This window comes from Lissotriton helveticus, chromosome 1_1 (genome assembly GCF_964261635.1).
Source record: "Lissotriton helveticus chromosome 1_1, aLisHel1.1, whole genome shotgun sequence".
In the NCBI taxonomy this organism is placed as follows: domain Eukaryota; kingdom Metazoa; phylum Chordata; class Amphibia; order Caudata; family Salamandridae; genus Lissotriton; species Lissotriton helveticus.
Window position 1 is genome coordinate 1772029096 of NC_136057.1, and position 18155 is coordinate 1772047250.

General features: G+C 45.1%; 1 protein-coding gene across 2 annotated transcripts in view; it reads left to right on the forward strand.

Annotated features, from left to right (window-relative positions):
- Window positions 1-17862, forward strand: part of LOC144752182 (sphingosine 1-phosphate receptor 2-like) — a 245762-nt gene extending 227900 nt beyond the window's left edge. For both annotated transcript variants that reach the window (XM_078640122.1, XM_078640131.1), the window contains one exon: window positions 16238-17862. In XM_078640122.1, the coding sequence (XP_078496248.1) occupies window positions 16265-17437 (1173 nt within the window). In that variant the 5' untranslated portion in view covers window positions 16238-16264 and the 3' untranslated portion in view covers window positions 17438-17862. The remainder of the gene's footprint in view (window positions 1-16237) is intronic.
- The last annotated feature ends 293 nt before the right edge of the window (window positions 17863-18155 follow it).

An 18155-nucleotide genomic window follows, 5' to 3' on the forward strand; every position in this document is an offset into this window, starting at 1 on the left:
TTTTTTTTTTTACCTGAGTCCAGTATTTTTTTTAAGCTTTCTGGTCGTGTCTCATATCCTGAAGAATACCACATTTTTCCAGTTGGTAATTTTTATTTAATGCGGTGTGATGGGAAGAATCATTTGTCTCTTTAATGAGTAAAGAGTGCCAGACCCATTTAAAGAAGTTATTGCCGAGTAGATATATTAATCAATTGGCTGTGAGCCTACAAAAACATGACATCCACCGCATCCACCACCACCGCATCCACCACCACCACCACACCCACCACCACTACATCCACCACCACATCCACTACAACCACCACCGCATCCACTACAACCACCACCGCATCCACCGCATCCACCACCACATCCACCGCATCCACCACCACATCCACCGCATCCACCACCACATCCACCACATCCACCATCACATCCACCACCACCACCACATCCACCACTACATCCACCATCACCTCCACATCCACCATGACATCCACCGCCACATCCACCACCACATCCACCACCGCCACATCCAACACCACCACATCCACCACCACTTCCACCGCATCCACCACCACCACATCCACCGCCACCACATCCACCACCGCATCCACCACCGCATCCACCACCGCATCCACCACCGCATCCACCACCTCATCCACCACCGCATCCACCACCACCACATCCACCATACCCAACACCATCACTTCCACCACCACATCCACCACCACTTTCACCACATCCACAACCACCGCATCCACCACCACCACATCCACCACCCCCACATCCACCACATCACCACCACATCCACCACATCACCACCACATCCACCACATCACCACCACATCCACCACCTCCACCACCCCCACATCCACCCCCACATCCACCACCATCACCACCACATCCACCATCACCACCACCACCACATCCACCACCACCATATCCCCCAGATCCACCACCACCACATCTATATGTGTGTGGCTCTGTGTGTGTGTAGGTGCAAATGCAATGTTCTTGGATTTTCGTCACAATAAAATACACTGAACATAATCTTCACAAAAGTTATTTACAAACGTTTAAGCTATTGCCATTATAAATTACAATAACTTTTATTTAAGTATTAATTATTTACAAAGTTAAAAGCCATTGTTATTTGTAATATCAATACATCTAAGTCACGTAAATACAACACACATTGCATTACAAATGCTATAGGTGTCACATTTGCAAAAGTTAAAACTATTGACATTGTAACTGACAAAGCTATTAATTTTGCTACTTTCAAAACCAACACATAAATAAAAAAAGTGTCATTTACAATACCAATAGCTCAAACTTTCCTAATGCGAGACCTATTGCATTTCCAATGCTTGTTTTTAAATTGTCACTGCTCTACAAAATATACTGATGGCAAAACCAAGGTTATAATTCGTACTGCTGACCTTGTTTGAGCATATACAAATTTGCCATATTTATCTTCCAGTTTGATAATGCTTTGTAGTAAATTATTTAAAAAATAGGAATTCAGGAAAATGTGTTCCAATAATATCTACTCGGGCTAAAGAAATAGATTTGTAAAAGGAGCCCTGTCACTGTCTTCCTAATGTCAGTGTTTGCTGCTCCTCCCTCCAGCCACTGGAATGCAGGCAATACACTTCCACTGTCTGGGAACCTGCCCTCGTCCTCCATCTTGTGCTAATGCAAACCAGAGGCATCCAAATGGGTCTCACTCTGCTTTGTAATGAATGTGATGAGCAAATCTTAAGGGTGAGCATCTGAAGACATCCGCTCCAGCATTTGTAGAATCCCCTTTTCAATGTGTACATTACTTACCCTTGCATTGTTTCACATTGCTGTGATCTTGAGGTTGCAGCTTACTTTGAGTGCAGCCTGTAGCCCTTGATAATTCGTGACATATGTGCCCAACTAATACTTCTCACTTCCAGCTCATGAGCAGCTCAGCTGACCTGACTGTAGTGGTGGTCTCGCATTAGCCTAGTTGTGGAAATACTGTTTACCTAATTTCTACTGTTTACAAAAATACCCGTTATAGCACAATCTGCACAAGCAAATAAAGTTTTTTTTTAAGTCGTTGCATCCTCAAACTGCTTGTAGCACAATCTGCAAAAGCAAATAAGTTTGTTTCTTTCTACAGTCTTGCATCCTCAAACTGCATGCCATCTCAAACATATCTGTTGTATCCCTAAAATCCAGCAGGAAAAATTGACCTTTAATTAAAACTTCTGAATGAAACTCAACACAGAAATATTGAAGTTCTGATCTTCTGACACACCACCTACTTGAACGATTCCTGGTGAACGTCAGAGCTTGGACCCAACCCCACGCCGAGAGATCACTCCTGAAACTTCCACATCATCGTCAACAGCGAACTCTCCATAAAACATCAGGTCACCACTGTCTCCCCAGCCTACTTCCACACACTCCGCAAAGTTTTCAAGTGGCTCCCCATCAGCAGCAGTTGACGGTGATGCAGGCCCTCATCACCAGCCGACTGGACTATGGCAACGCACTCTATGCAGGCACTGCCACCAAACTTATGAAAAGACTCCAGAAGATCCAGAACGCAGCCACCATACTGATCCTCAACCTGCACAAGAGAACCCACATCGGCCAGCACCTGAAGGGCCTCCACTGACTCCCGGTCCGGAAGAGATGTCTTTTCAAACTCTTGACCCATGCCTAAAAAGTTCTACATGACCAAGGACCCGCCTGCATGAACGACTGCCTGCATTTCCATCGACCTCCCATGAATCTCCGCTCTGCACACCTTGCTACTCCAGAGGACGCTCCTTCTCCCATCTCACCGACAAGTCCTGGAACGCCCTCCATCTCCGCACCACACCTTCAACTAAAACCTATAGCAAGCGCCTGGATACCCTCTCGGGTGAAAAGCCACGCTCTACAAGTATTACTTGATTGAATGTCACCTGTCCATTTTTCTTTTTAATCCCCCTCTCCTTCCCTTACATTCTCTGCATGCCTCTCCTCCCTGAGCACAACCTAGTGCCACATGGATGTTTGCCTTAATCCTTACTATTGTATTTCTGCTAATTACCCTCAACTCATTTACAAGAACACAACCTCTATTTCCTCTAAAAGTCATAGCCCTCCAACCCCCAAATACCTAATTTTCTCAACCTCATCTATTCGTCCCAACAACTATGTACATGAACTCCAAAATCTCCCTATTCCACTAATGATCACAACTAACTCCTAATTATTTAATCCACCACATAAACTTGAGTAATGCATGAAATGGTTTGATCTGGCACACAAAAACAATCCCATTAGCCAACAGTAATCAATAAGACTGGACTAACCACAAACCTTAGGTTTCCGAAGTAGTGTGCTGCGCCGCTTAAAGCACTTCAATACCACATCAGGGGTAGTAAGCGCTATGTGTAAGTTCAGGAAGTGCGCTGGACAAAAATCTATGGCGTTTGATTTGAAAGAATATAATGTTGCTCAATCTGTAAAATTCTAGTGCACAAATGGGCTACCCATAACAACTGACTTGTTCACTAGTGGCATTTTATTTGTTATGGTAGGGGCGCGGGAATGTTTCTAAGTTCATGTTTAAAATCTGTCACTTTTGATACACACACATCAATGGAAAGTAGCTAGACTGTAAGTTTCCTATTTTACTGTTGCTTTCGATCTGGGAAAGCAGAAGTATGCTATATAGGATGCATATAATACTTAAACAATCATTTCAGCTAGGGGCATAAAACGCTCCACCGCAGTTACTGTAGTGCTTAGGGGGGCACCAACCTTTCACTGGACCCAGACCCCTCAGAAGGGCGCCATTCCACCAAACAACAATGGAAATGTCTGTGAAATGGGAGACTCAGGGTTCCCTCTGCGGGTAGGGGGGGATTATTGGATGTTATGCCACTGCTTCCAGCCAGCACTTGTCAACCATTGGTCTGTTCAGGATCCACCTGAAATTTTGACTTTTTTAGCCCCATAGCAAGGGGTGGAAGTATGAATGGCTTTATGGGTAATACAAGCATTCTTTCTGACTTCAACAGGAAGCTAGCAAAGAGTTATCAGCATAGGCATGATATGGTAGTTTCTTTTGATCCCGTGGAGGAAAAGCGCCGCTGAATGAAGGATGGATTTTGAAGGAGAACAGTAGATCTTGGGGCCTGCGAGGAAGGAATACAAATATTCATATCAGGAGAGTACGAAATGTAGGTTACCTCTGAGAATGCGTAGTTGGGAGCATGCATTTTGGCGGCCATGGTGTTTATTTGGGACTGGAGGTTAAGTCTCTTGTCCAGGATGACTCCTATGAATTTAGTACTGTCACCTAAGGTAGGTATGCAGTTAAGAATGTTCAGATTATCCATCCAAGATTGTACAGGAGTTGGGGACCTTGAGTTTGAGATAAGAAGTAAATCAGTTTTTGAAGGATTTCGTTTTAGGTGGTGAGATGTCATTGATTCTTGAATAGAGTTGAGGGGGATGCCTGGGAGTGGTGTCATGCTCGGAGGACACCTTGAGGTAAAGTTGGGTGTCTACAATATAGAGGTGATAATGGATCCCAGTTTTTTGTAGTAAAGAGGAAGACTCCTTTAAAAACTGCTTCTTATATCAGTGGCCATATCTTGATTAGTCTGTATGTTTGCTAGTTTTTAAATCTTTAAATAAGTCCAGTTACTTACAAATATGTTCAATACTGTTAATGTATTATTCAGACCAAATAACTTAAACCGTTTTTTTAATTGTACTCGTGTTAGGCGTCAATTTACTTACTTAATGTGAGATTGCGCTCTTTCCGCCAATGTGTCCATAAAAGTTACCCTTTGTCTTTAATTTTTATACGCACTGTCCAGAATTTGCTTCCATGCCAGGCTGTCACCCTAGACACATCATGGATTGCTACCACATTGGATGACAAGGGTACTTTTAGGAGAGCAGGCACTATTCTGACTGTTAGATGCGTACACGTGGTGTGCTGCATCAATTCCCACCAGCCATACATTATTGACAGAGGCGCTCTCTCCATGGCAGAGCTCTGATTTTCCATAGTGTGTGGCCTTTAATTACCTTTCTACCCATGTTATTGCCTTCCTTCCCGCGTGATTGGCAAGCTCTGTCTCCTACTAATTGCTATTCACTCTTCTGTTAAACCCTTTGAAATCTCTTCTCCTGTAAGAAGTAGCCGCCTGTTCCGCCAGCCTCACCCTGTCATTCATTGCTTTCTTGTAAGAATAGTAGCTCCATCTAATGCTCTCGTAGGTTTACAAATCACGGCTATGTTTGTCATTTAATTATGCATTCAAGCGCTTCTATGACATGTCTGCGGCGTTCTCGCTTATCAGCCAAAATTCTAAATGTTGTGGCAATCAAAAGAAATTGGAACATGCAGACACCACTTTATGCTGCTGTAGAATAGAGGTTATTTACCTGTGTTCCGGGGACCCCTGAGGGTCCTCAACGCCTACTCAGGGGGTCTGAGTAACAATAAAGTATATATATGTAAATAAGCAACATTGAAAATTGAAAAATTTAACCAGTTCTATAGACATGAATGAATTTAAGGTTGTAGGCAGGGCCGGACTGTTTGGACAGGCTTTGGGCATTTCCCTGGGATGCTGGAAGGGTGGGTGCCGGTTTTGCAGCGCTGGGGCTGATTTTGCAGCGCTGGGGGCCGTTTTTGCAGCGGTGCTGCAATATCGACCCTCAGTAACAAAAGCAGCAAGCAAGCGTTTCCCGCCTCCCAGGGCCAGGCAGTGCATCCTCAGGGGCTGGTGCAAGAATATTGCCAAGGTTGCCATTCCAGCCCTGGTTGGAGGCTAAAAATTAAGTTGATATCCTGAGATTGAATTGTGGGAGCAGTGCAAGTGCATCAAACAGAATATAATATGGAGGATGGGTGACCCCAATTGAATTTAGAAAAGCTCCAACATTCTCATTCAAATTTATATTTTAATTTTTAAAAATGTTTTTGTCAACTAGATCAAATATTTCATTATTGGTGTATTTGTTTGACGAATGCTTGAATGTTTTTCCATTATTTTGCGGTGCAGACAATCGAAATTGCTTAGGCCCCGCAATCCAATACTGATTAAGTGGGGGGGTCCCGAGATTTCAGTTATGATTAAGTAGGGGTTCACCAAAGTCAACATTTTTAAAACCACTATTATAGAAAATCGCCACTTCCTGTGATCATATGTAAGACTAAGACATTCTACCTGATTGTTAAGGCACAAACAGACTTTGTGAGTATTTACATTTTTACACAGAGAAATACAAATAAGACTAATATTTTTACATTTACACACGGAATACGAATTGTCCATGTTCCTGTCTCTATTCATTAGGTCTCGCGCCTAGCGATACACTGCGCAGCATTGTCCGCGCAGCGAAAGCCCTTTTGTCCAGGCTTTGAAAATGGACCTGGAAAATGCACACGCTCGTGCATGTGATTTTCCATTTGCGGCCTGCTATTGGCCTTTCCCTGCTTGTTGTTTTGTAAAATAGACACCTATAGGCCAGAGGCGGGCGCATAGCTGTGCCCCTGGCCTATTGGTGTCTATTATGCGTATTTCCTGCCACATGGTTTCAATTATCGTGCCCAGACACGGGCGCGATAATTGAAAGCATATGGCGCGCACCACTCGCGGATTTGTTTTCCGATCGCTTTCAGTTTCGCGATCGCCTTCCTCCTCCCTCCCCAGTGTGCGATGGAAATTGCAGTTAAGGGAGCCGTTCGTGCCTGGCAGGACCCACCTCCGACGGGGGCCCCCACCACAGTCCATACTCTTGGCCAGTAGTCCGCACTCACACCGCCGCTTCCCGGGTCACACAGTGTTCTCTGCTGCCTCTTTCCATCTTCTGCACATCGACTGGAGGAGGAGGGAGGATATCAGTTTTGCGGCACATCCAGGGGGACAATCCGACTTCCGTCCCCGGCAGCCCAGCTGGGGCACGGCAGACGTAGATTGCAAGGAATGCGCCTGTTGTGTTCCTTGCAAAGCCGGGACCCCTCAGCAGGTATGTGTGTTCTACTTTGCTGGCGGGCAGGACTCAGCAAAAAAGGCTTACCGGCTTGGTAGAGGCAGTCCCACGGCCGACAAGGTCACTCTCCAAGCCTCACGGGGGCCCGCCAGAAAACTAGATGGTCCACTCCATGGTGCCTGAACCTGGTGCGGCGGCTATAAACCTGGTGTGGCGGCTACAGAGTGTGAGGTGAGGTGGGGGGAGGGGGCATGGGGTGGGCTGAAGTGGGGTAAATGGAGGAAGGAGAGGTTGGGGAGATGTGGGGCTGCCGACGGGGAGAGGGGGAATTTTGCGTGGGGTCAGCACATGTCCTTTCTCTGTGGCTGTTCAAAGGATCAATAGGAGGAACGGGACATGTGCAGAGTAATTTGATGTCGATGGACACAGAAAATGGTATAGGAGTGGGTGGGGCATACACCACGGGCGCAGTATGGCATACTAAGGCAGGGCTACGGTGGCACGGCTCTCGGAGGAACATGGACGGGCTCCGGGAGCAGTTGGGCGACAGAGGGGTAGAGGATCGCTCAGAGTGCCTTCGCTTCCACAGAACGATAGGGGGCAGGTATGACGCTTTTGTGATGTTGGTTCTGTATGTGGACATAGCTGCCGGGGTTTTGGTTTGCTAGCTGTGACAGGTTTGGTGGGGTGGCAAGTGAGGTTTTGGCTGCCGTGAGTGCCGCTGTCCGGTGGGCAGGGGGCCGGGCAATGAGGAGAGGGAACGCATAGTTGTCGGAGGTTGCACCCATTGGGCGGCGGGGGTTCTGAGGGAGTCAGGGAGCTGCTGCAGCTCACCAGACATGGAGAGTTGCTGGCCTGGTGGTTTGTGGACGGTTTGTGGTTTTGGGGTGTGCAGGGCATCATTGGCGGCTGAAAGGAAACACTGCGGTGCAATGCCTGGAAGAGGGGGGTGCTGTGGGAGAGGGTGGATTGTGTGGTTTAATGGTAAATGATGCCCCTCCCCCTCCCATCCCAAGAGTTCGGATTAAATGGGGGCCTTCGGTCTGCTCCAAGTCCAGCTGGTGGGCTCTGAGAAAGCGATGCTCGGGATGGGAGGCATTGCAGAGAGACTTGGGGTGCTGTTAGAGGCTGCCATATTGGTTGGTTGCTTAGAAATGTTGTTACCGTGGCCAGTAGCAACATATTAGTCTACAGGTATGAACATTTGGATTTACAGAGGGCAAATAATGCAAAAGAATGTCGCTGGCCATTTCAAAGGAGAACGCGAACGTTCTCAATAACAATTCAAGGTTGTCCACAAATGCTCATTGCTTTGAAGGTGTCAGTAACAGAGTCGGTAGGGATGCGTAGATCGTTACCCCCTTTCCCGCCACCAGTTCTGCATCGTCCACTCAGATAACATCATGCTATGCAACGCTTACTGGTAATAGCTTTTCCGCGATATGCATGAATTGTTGGTTATCCGGGTAAGACTGTGGACATTTTGGTTTGCGTTTTTTGGTGGCCTGTGTTGTCATCTTGAAATTACTGGTATTGGAATGGGGGCCCGTGACGTTATGGATGACATGGGCAGCAAGTACTGCGCAAGTGTGATTAAGTGGTCAACCACACACACAACCACACACACAATCACACACACACAATCACACACACACAACCACACACACAACCACCACACAATCACCACACAACCTCAACACAACCGCCACACACAACCACACACACACACACAACCACACACACACGAACCACACACACACACACACAACCACACCCAACCACACATACACAACCACGAGCACACACACAACCACACACAACCACACACACAACCACAAACACAACACACACAACCACACGCACAACCACACACAACCACACACACAAACACAACCACACACATACACACAACCACACACACAACCACACACACACAACACACACATACAACCACACACACAACACACACAGCCACACATACATCCTCACACACAACCACACACAATCACACACACACAATCTCACACAACCACACACACACACAACCACACATACAACGACACACACAACCACACACACAACCACACCGTCAGTGCACACTTTCACCTGGCACAAACACCACCAGCCGACAGTGCACGCTTTCACCGGGCACAAACACCACCAGCCGTCAGTGCACGCTACCAATAGGCACTCACACACCACCAGCCATCAGTGCACGCTTCCACCAGGCACACACACACCACCAGCCGTCAGTGCACGCTTTCACCAGGCACACGCACACCACCAGCCGTCAGTGCACGCTTACACCAGGCACACACCACCAGCCATCAGTGCACGCTTTCACCAGGCACGCACACCACCAGCCGTCAGTGCATGCTTCCACCAGGCACACACTCCACCAGCCGGCAGTGCACTCTTCCACCAGGCACACACACCACCAGCCGTCAGTGCATGCTTTCACCAGGCACACACCACCAGCCGGCAATGCACACTTTCAACAACAGTCACACACACCACCAGCCATCAGTGCACAATTTCTACAGGCACACACACCACCAGCCATCAGTGCACACATCAATTGTTAACGCATCCACAAATAACTATTGTAGCAATCGCAGTATGGCGCACTTTACTTTTAAACATATTCATCTAAAGCGCAGCATGCCACCATTGCTACAAAAATAAATACACATTTTTCTGGCCTACAATTTATAGACTTTTGTTGCAATTGGTGTTGCAATATTTAGCAATGCTAATAGCTCAAACTTAATTAATCCAAGACCTATTGCATTGCAAGTGCTTGTTTTTAAAATGGGAGAAAAACAGAAATGTTATCGGTTTAGGCGCCGTCATGCTGTCGACCACGTCTGCCACGCCGGTAAATTAGCATATTAGAAGATCAGGGAGATAGTGTTGATAGTTTACAGCTGTAGATATGCGTGTGTGCTTGTACTTCAATGACAACGTTTTCAAGTGTGTGCATTTTCTTTTATTATAGGTGGCGTCTTAGTGCACGAAACCACTGCCGGATTTTTGAAGCGTGAGCGCACATTTATCAGTTAAATTAACAGGGAAATATACTAGTTGTAACTTCTTTTTATCACCAACGGCCAAATTAATATTTATAAATCCCAATAAGATTAGAAAAAAATGAATCAATACAGACCTAAATGTCAAAACGATAAATGTCAAGTACCGATGAAGTAAAGGACAATCTAAAATATATTCATAAAAGACAGCTAACCTCCTCACCAAATACACCTTTCGCTATGCCACATAACCGAGATGTAGACCCACTGAAAACCTTTCTCTTCCCAGGGTCATATATCTGGATTATTTGTCAGGTTGGAAGTGTCCAAGCCACACCTCCTCTGAATCACTTGATCATGTGGTCTGCATCTGGATGTGTTGCAGCAAAGCTCTCTGTCTCACTGCAGTATGTTTTATACAACTAGAGCATGAGAGCTGCTGGTGCCTTCCAAATAATGAGCAAAGAAACAAATACAATGTAAAAGAATTTCACATAAATGGTAAGCAGCCCACAGGTGATAAAATATCTGCATTTACCAATTTCAAATCATCATTCGAGTAGCCGATAAAACAAAAGAAGAGGGGTAGTTGAAACTGTTTAAACACTATTTTCAATAACCCTTGTCTGGAGGGTCACATTTCATTCCATTGGTATTTTGCTCATCTCTTGCATTGAAGAAGACCACCCATATGCAATTCAAATTTGACCTTGTCAAAGGAGCATGCCCCGGACATATTTCAGCCTCCTTATGGGTATCACTCGTGAGGCGTGGCTTTTGCCAATAGGGGCATCGAGCTTGAGTCTCACTAAGGGCTGCAATCCTTGCAAGGCAAACCACTAAGAAGAAGAAAAGTGAAGGACAGAAATGTTAGAGTCGATGCTTTTTTACCACCGGGGCTTTTTCTGGGTAGCAATAGATTACATTTTGCCGAAGGGGGCAACCATATGCACATTAGTCTTGACCTCACTACCAAGGGACAAGTCCCATGAATCTTCCAGATTATAACACTACTGCTTATTTCAGACCTCCGTGTAGTATGACTGTTAGTTAAGGTCATTGTTCTTATGATAAGTAGTGTAATATACATTTTCTCAGTTTGGCCTGAAGGACAAGAAGATCGGAGGAGGTGGAGTAGGAGGGGAGAGGATGATTAAGCAAAAGGCTAAAAACGCGATCCCATCTAATTCAAAACAGAAGTCAGGAAGTGGCAGTTGTCCATTTTCCGTGTCCCACAATAGCCGTGTGAGAAGTGATGGACTTTTTGAGGCCACCACTCCTGGGTTTCTCGTTATAAAATTAGACCTCTCATGGAGAACCTCTGTGCTCTCTGTAATTACTTGTGCCCCACATATGGGGTAGATTTACAAGCCCCTTGCTTCATTTTTACAATGCTGTTGCGTCACTTTTGTGACGCAGCGTCGTCGTAAACAATGCACCATGTTGCAACACATTTACAACGTGACTCTTCTAGGGAGATGTGTCACGTTGTAAAGCCCTGCTTCACATTATACCTGCGTCAGGTATACTGTATGCAGGGTGGGCGTTTCGACGCAAGAAAGCTTCGTAATAGTGACGCAGTGAAGTCTACAAGATTACACTGCGTCACTTATACGGCGCCACTGCATCAAAACCTTATGCCTGCTTGAAGCAGACGTAAGGAGTGACGCAGGATAATAGGAATAGGCATTCCTGAGCCTTGCTGGAGTTGCGTCGCACATGCGACACAACTCCAGCAATGCGTTACCTTTACACCAACAGATGCTTGACACATCTGTCAATTCTTGCGCCACGGTGCGCCGCATCGTAAATGCGATGCATCCTTGGTGACGCAAGGTTTTTTTTGCGTGACGCTAATATGCAGAGATGGGTCAGTTCTTGTAAATGTGCCCCATGGTTTCTATGAGCATGTCCGTGTGTCAATACAATAATTAGGAACAAGATAGAAGGAACACTAAATCATCAAAAAAGTGTGCGGTGCAGTTAAGTTTCATATATTTTTATTAGACAATCATATATCAAAAAGAGGAAAGGAGGGAGGAACCAATATCTTTTATACATTCATTATGGTTTGGTCTCCGTCATATTTGTATGTTCTACAACAGCATGAAGGTCGGCTCGCAGAATAATATATACCCACCAGTGGGAAGCGCACCGGACCGCCCATACAGACCTACAACACGAGAGCCTTGCTCCACCTGCTACCTTATGTAAGCAGAAAGGACCGGTTATCAGCTAATATACCAGTGATCCACACAAGGTACGACTTATTAGTGCCATTACCGCCACTTTATCCTGCAGTACCAAACATCCAGTGATCGCTCCAAACGGAGGACCCACCATACCTACAGATAGAACTTTACCTTCCTCAACTGGCAACCGAACAGTGTCCACCTAATTCTTCCGTGCCAATACTGCAGGACGTTACATCAATAAGTTCCGGGTACTTCAGAACTATTCATCATGGCTTCCTGATGAAGGCTAAATAGCCGAAACGCGCGTAGTAACACTCAAATCTTTAGCCATGTATTTTAATGTAATCTTCTATACAGCACTACAAATGTAAATCTCAAACAAGCTGTCTATAGAAACAAATATGTATAACTTCATGCTGTTGTAGAACATACAAATATGACGAAGACCAAACCATAATGAATGTATAAAAGATATTGGTTCCTCCCTCCTTTCCTCTTTTTGATATATGATTGTCTAATAAAAATATATGAAACTTAACTGCACCGCACACTTTTTTGATGATTTAGTGTTCCTTCTCTCTTGTCAGTAATTATCCGCCCTTTTATCTTGTTCCTAATTATTGTATTGACACACGGTCACATATCCCGAAATTAGGAACTCTAGTCGGGGGTACCCCTCTCCTTTCTTGCATACATTCTATGAGCATGTCGTCAATTGACGCAGCGTAAGTTGTGCTGTAATTTTTTCACGCATTTATTTAGATTGACAGTGTAACAGATATCTTGGTATGCTTTAATAAGTTCTGACATCAGAGCAAGAGTAAAATAAAATATCTGGATCACTCTAATATCGCAGTGCTCTGCTCCTTTAACCGCATGCGTGCGGCCGTTTTTCCCGCTGTATGCGGCATTTTTCAAATTACCGCGATTCATGACGAGCTCAGCTCGTCATCAGCACACGGCAGGTAACGCTGATGACGAGCTGAGCTCGTCATCAGCATGGAAGGGGTTAAATTACCATCATTCCTTTTCTGTTGGCAGGTTCTGGTGACCTACGTAGATAAAGCATGAGTTGACTCCCATGAAGTTTATGCTTCTACGCCATGTAAACAAAGCACAAATTGTATGGTGTCAATGCGAGTGGGCTATGTAAACAAAGCATGAGTTGTATGGCTCATAGGCAAGTAACCTATGTAAGGAAAGCATTAGTTACATTTTGCAGAATCTATATTCTAAGATACGTAAAGAAACCGTAAGTTGACTCACATATCATGTATGTAAACAAAGCACGAATTGAATCATACCTTTTCCGTCAGTGAGCTACGTGATCAAAGAATACGATGACTTGTAAGGTGTATGCTGATGAGCTCTGTGCCGATGGCTTATGTAAACAAAACTGGAGTTGACTCACATGGTGTTAACACTAAAGGGTTATGTAAAGAAAGCATGAGTTAGTACTTGTGGTTACTGTGCTGCTAGCTTACGTAAACAAAGCATGAGTTGACTTGCATTTTGTAGTGCCAATGGGCTACGTACGAAATGCATTAGTTGGCTCATTTGAACCTTGTAAACAAAGCGGGAATTGACCCAAACCATGTCTGAAGACTGTCAAATCAGAGGTTCATAGCTAGCTGTCAGTTGGCCCCACAGTTGAATTTTCTCAGCCTATGGCACAAGGGGGGCTGAGACCTGTAGATCAATGCTTGTAATGGGAAAACAACAATTACCCAACATACTTCCCATTGTTGTTTGCAACCCCATCACTGCACGAGCCCCCTCATGACACGGGACCAGTGGAAAGGGATAAAAAACAGGCTCTTTTAGGCAGAAGCATCTGCTATTGTGTGACGTCATGCAACCCTGCTGCAGTACTTCTGAAACTTTTGTAATTCATCACATTATCATTCTATGGACATTGGTGGAACCTTTGAGAGGTAGCTTCTCAGGTGACCAGAACTAAATTTATCTCACTTTATAAATTTGCAATTGTTACATTTGTTTCCCATAGTTCAAGGCAGTCACTGCGGGAGATGGGTCAATATTTCCAATTAGGCGACTTAAACGTGGTGAAGCCAACTTTTCTGTTTGCCGAACATAACTGTTAATTAGACCCAGCTCATGGAGCTTACTTGTGGCCAGTGCTGGCCTTCTGCCCTGCAGGACTAAGCCTGCTAGGAGAAAAAAAAAACTACTTATAATTGGAAAGGTGAAAACTGCAGGAATCAGAATGCTTGGTACTATTGGCTGAAAACAGGTAAAAGTGATAATTCAAACTCTAGGCCTGAGGCTAGTTGACAGCAATGCTATCCATCTAGTAGGGCTTGTGGGGGAAAGCTATATATTGGCAGTCACACATGCAGGACAGCTGGAAGGTTATCCGCCATCTTGTTATATGGTCCCTCTATCCTTATGGGACACCATACATTCATAAAGTACATGGACTGCCACTCACTCTACACAAAGACCGCATGCCACAACACATAACATGAACACAGGGAAAATTAGCACACTGCAGTACGAGGGGCTGAGCAGATTCCAGATGGTCGTCAATGAACCTTCTCCCTGAGGCATATGTGAAGAGACATGCATAGCTATATAAAAGTTTAAGCTACCACAAAATGTCAATCGCCCCATAGTTTTTGAGATAGTCATTTTGAAAGGTGACTACTATCTCTAGAATTAACGTTTCTACAAAGAATGTGTAATGTGATCTTGCAATGTGTATATGCACATACCTTACAATTTTCTTACAGCTGCATATTCTCCATCCATTTTCTTTGATTTCTTAAAATCGTTGATATATTCTATTTCTTATTTTTGGTATCTTTCCTGTTCTTGTTCTTTTTAAGTGTGTTACAGCCGTGGGTAATTGTGTAATAAAATGCTCATAATAAGTCTCAATCTCACCTGCGTGGTGTCGCATCTTGGCATGTGAGGTGTTAGAATACTGGAGTTTGGGTCACGTTTCACACCTTTAGTTCTGGTTGTTTGGCACGTGGCTTGGCACGCATTATAAAGCTTGCTAATCTCTTAAAGGAAATATTCCCCAAAACACGTTTCTCATCAAGCTTTCCCTGGGACCTTTTTTTCATCATGGCTAGGCATATTTACCTCTAAAGTCAGTGGCAACCTGCTGATGCATGTCGCGCTAAGTTGCTCAGGCTGTCCCCCTAGTTGTCATTATTGATGTGTCAAAATGGCGCATATGTTCTCCAGCAATTGGTAGTGCCACTTTTTGTATCACTGTTAGCAACCAAGTATAAGGAAGTAGTTTAGGGAGGTTTTATTATGGAATATCGTGAAGGAAATATTGTGGAACCTTAATATCATAGCCAAAATAGCAAGGGCAAAACATCAAAGAGTAAGTGCACATAGGGACGTATAGAATTACTATTCTTACCTCCACATCTACTTATCAGCAAGGTATACATATCTTCGAGGTATGTAGATGTGGAGTTAGGTATAGAACATCTATATGTACTTACCTATCGATATTTCTTTCTTCATACATTGTGGCTATGATATTAAGGGACCACCATATTTTCTACTCAATAATCCAGGCCAACGACCTTAGGGAACATCACTGCTCTAATGATGACATTTAAAAGTATCTACAGCTGAGGATGTCATATAATTAAAAACAATCTATGGTGGACAAACATGAAGATGGATAGGCATGTTCAGGATAGGTATGAAACGAAAGAGGAAGTGTGTGGGCTTTTTGTATAGGAGATTCCTTACAACAGGACTGTACAACCACTTGTCAGGAAGTAGTATCTGTGACTTATTTTTCTCATTCCTCTTCCTTCCACTGCTTGTCACATGATTCCACTTGGTCACTAAGCCAAATAGTCAATATGTTTACTAGCTGGTTGGCGACCACCGTCATGTGTGTTACATGCTAACATTCTTCTCTCTCTGGTTTGGTGACCTCTCTCTTTTCAGGGCAAATATCTTGAAGTTGTGTAAGTTTTGCAGTGGGTGAAGCTCTGCACTCATAGTTTGGTTTTTAATTAATCTTTTATTCTGTTTCTCTTACAGGTCCATTCTCCAGGCTCAAGACTTTAAATGACTGGTCAGCAAGATTGGCCATCAGCAAATGCCACCTCGACGTGGCCAAGAACTGACCTCTACTTGGCTTGCTTTGGTGGGACTCTGGAATCATCGTCCCCCATACTGTACAGCACCGAGATGGGAAGTATCTATTCAGAATACTTGAATATTAACAAGATCGCTGAACATTACAACTACACTAAGGAGGGGTTGAGGAAACCCAGCTCCTCTCGCCAGGCCATTTCCATTGTGGTCATCATTGTGTGTTGTTTCATCATCTTGGAGAATCTTCTGGTATTGGCATCAGTGTGGAGGAACAAGAAGTTTCACTCAGCCATGTTCTTCTTCATCGGGAATTTAGCCTTCTCGGACCTTCTGGCTGGAGCTGCATTCATAGCAAACATTTTGTTGTCCGGGGAAATCACTTATGAGCTGACTCCGGTCCAGTGGTTCATTAGGGAGGGCACGGCATTCACCACTCTGGCTGCTTCAGTTTTCAGCTTGTTGGCCATCGCTATTGAGAGGCATGTGGCCATCACAAAGGTGAAGGTTTACAGTCGGGACAAGAACTGCCGGATGATCATGCTCATCGGGGCCTGCTGGGTGATATCCATGGTGATCGGAGGGCTTCCAATCCTTGGGTGGAACTGCATCAACCACCTTCCACTCTGCTCCACCGTTTTCCCTCTGTACTCAAAGAAGTATATTTTGTTTGTGGTCACTGTCTTCAGCATCATCCTATTGTCTATTGTTATATTCTATGTGCGAATTTACTTCATCGTCAAGTCAAGCCATGCGGAGATTGCAGCGCCGCATACCCTAGCCCTTTTGAAGACTGTAACCATTGTTTTAGGGGTGTTCATCATTTGTTGGTTGCCCGCCTTCACCATCTTACTCATGGACGTATCCTGTGCCGTGAAGTCATGCCCCATCCTCTACAAAGCAGACTACTTCTTTGCTGTGGCAACTTTGAACTCTGCTATGAACCCCATCATTTACACCCTGAGGAGCAAGGAAATGAGGAAGGAGTTTCTGAGGGTTCTGTGCTGCTGGGGGATCTGGCAGAAGGACAAGCCATCAGAGCGCTGTATGATTCAGCTGCGCAGCTCCAGTTCGCTGGAACGCTGCACGCACAAGCACGAGCTGCCCACCTCACCGATCATGAGGGACTGTACAACATGTGTGTGAGACCCGGCCAAGAGCGGTGGAGATAGAACTGCAGATAATAAGGCAGCACCCTCTGAAGCACCATGTACAGTGCTGGGCGGGCTTGGTGGTGCATGAGGTCCGTATACGTGAAGGTTCTTGGAATCTTTAGCTCAAAGAGAGACTGGTCCAAGCCATGTGCCCGTGTAGGCTGAGTGAAAGATGTGAAGTATGGTAGAGCTCCGCGTTGCAGGGCCTAAAATCCTGTGTTCGATAGTCCACACCTGTGCCCTTGGGTCTGCAAACCAGGATAAGCCTAACTGCAGGTCTCATTATAAATCTTTTGTTTGTTAGCACTCGCTGAGCACTGAAAACCAAAGGTACTTGGGGCACGTGCCCCTGCCCACTGCCCTTCCTAGTTTAAATAAAGAACCACTATGTGCATTCAACTGTCTCCTGACCCAACCAGTATTATAGGTCCTCTGACCACGCCTTTTGCCCTCGTTGAGTGCAGACTTCCATCCTGTAGCACTCGCTGCCCTCCTGGCATTTGCAGGACATTGCGTCATGTGAGCTTTCCCTATAGAGGTACAATTCCTTCAGCTATACCTGGGCTGCTGAGAAGTCTGTGACTCAAGACACACGTAAATGCAATCATGACAACATCCAGAAAGGGGGCCACTACCACAAGACAGTCATTTGTCCATGTCTCAATATTAGGAAAAGGATAAAAGCACTTTGTCCAAATTCTGCCACTTTT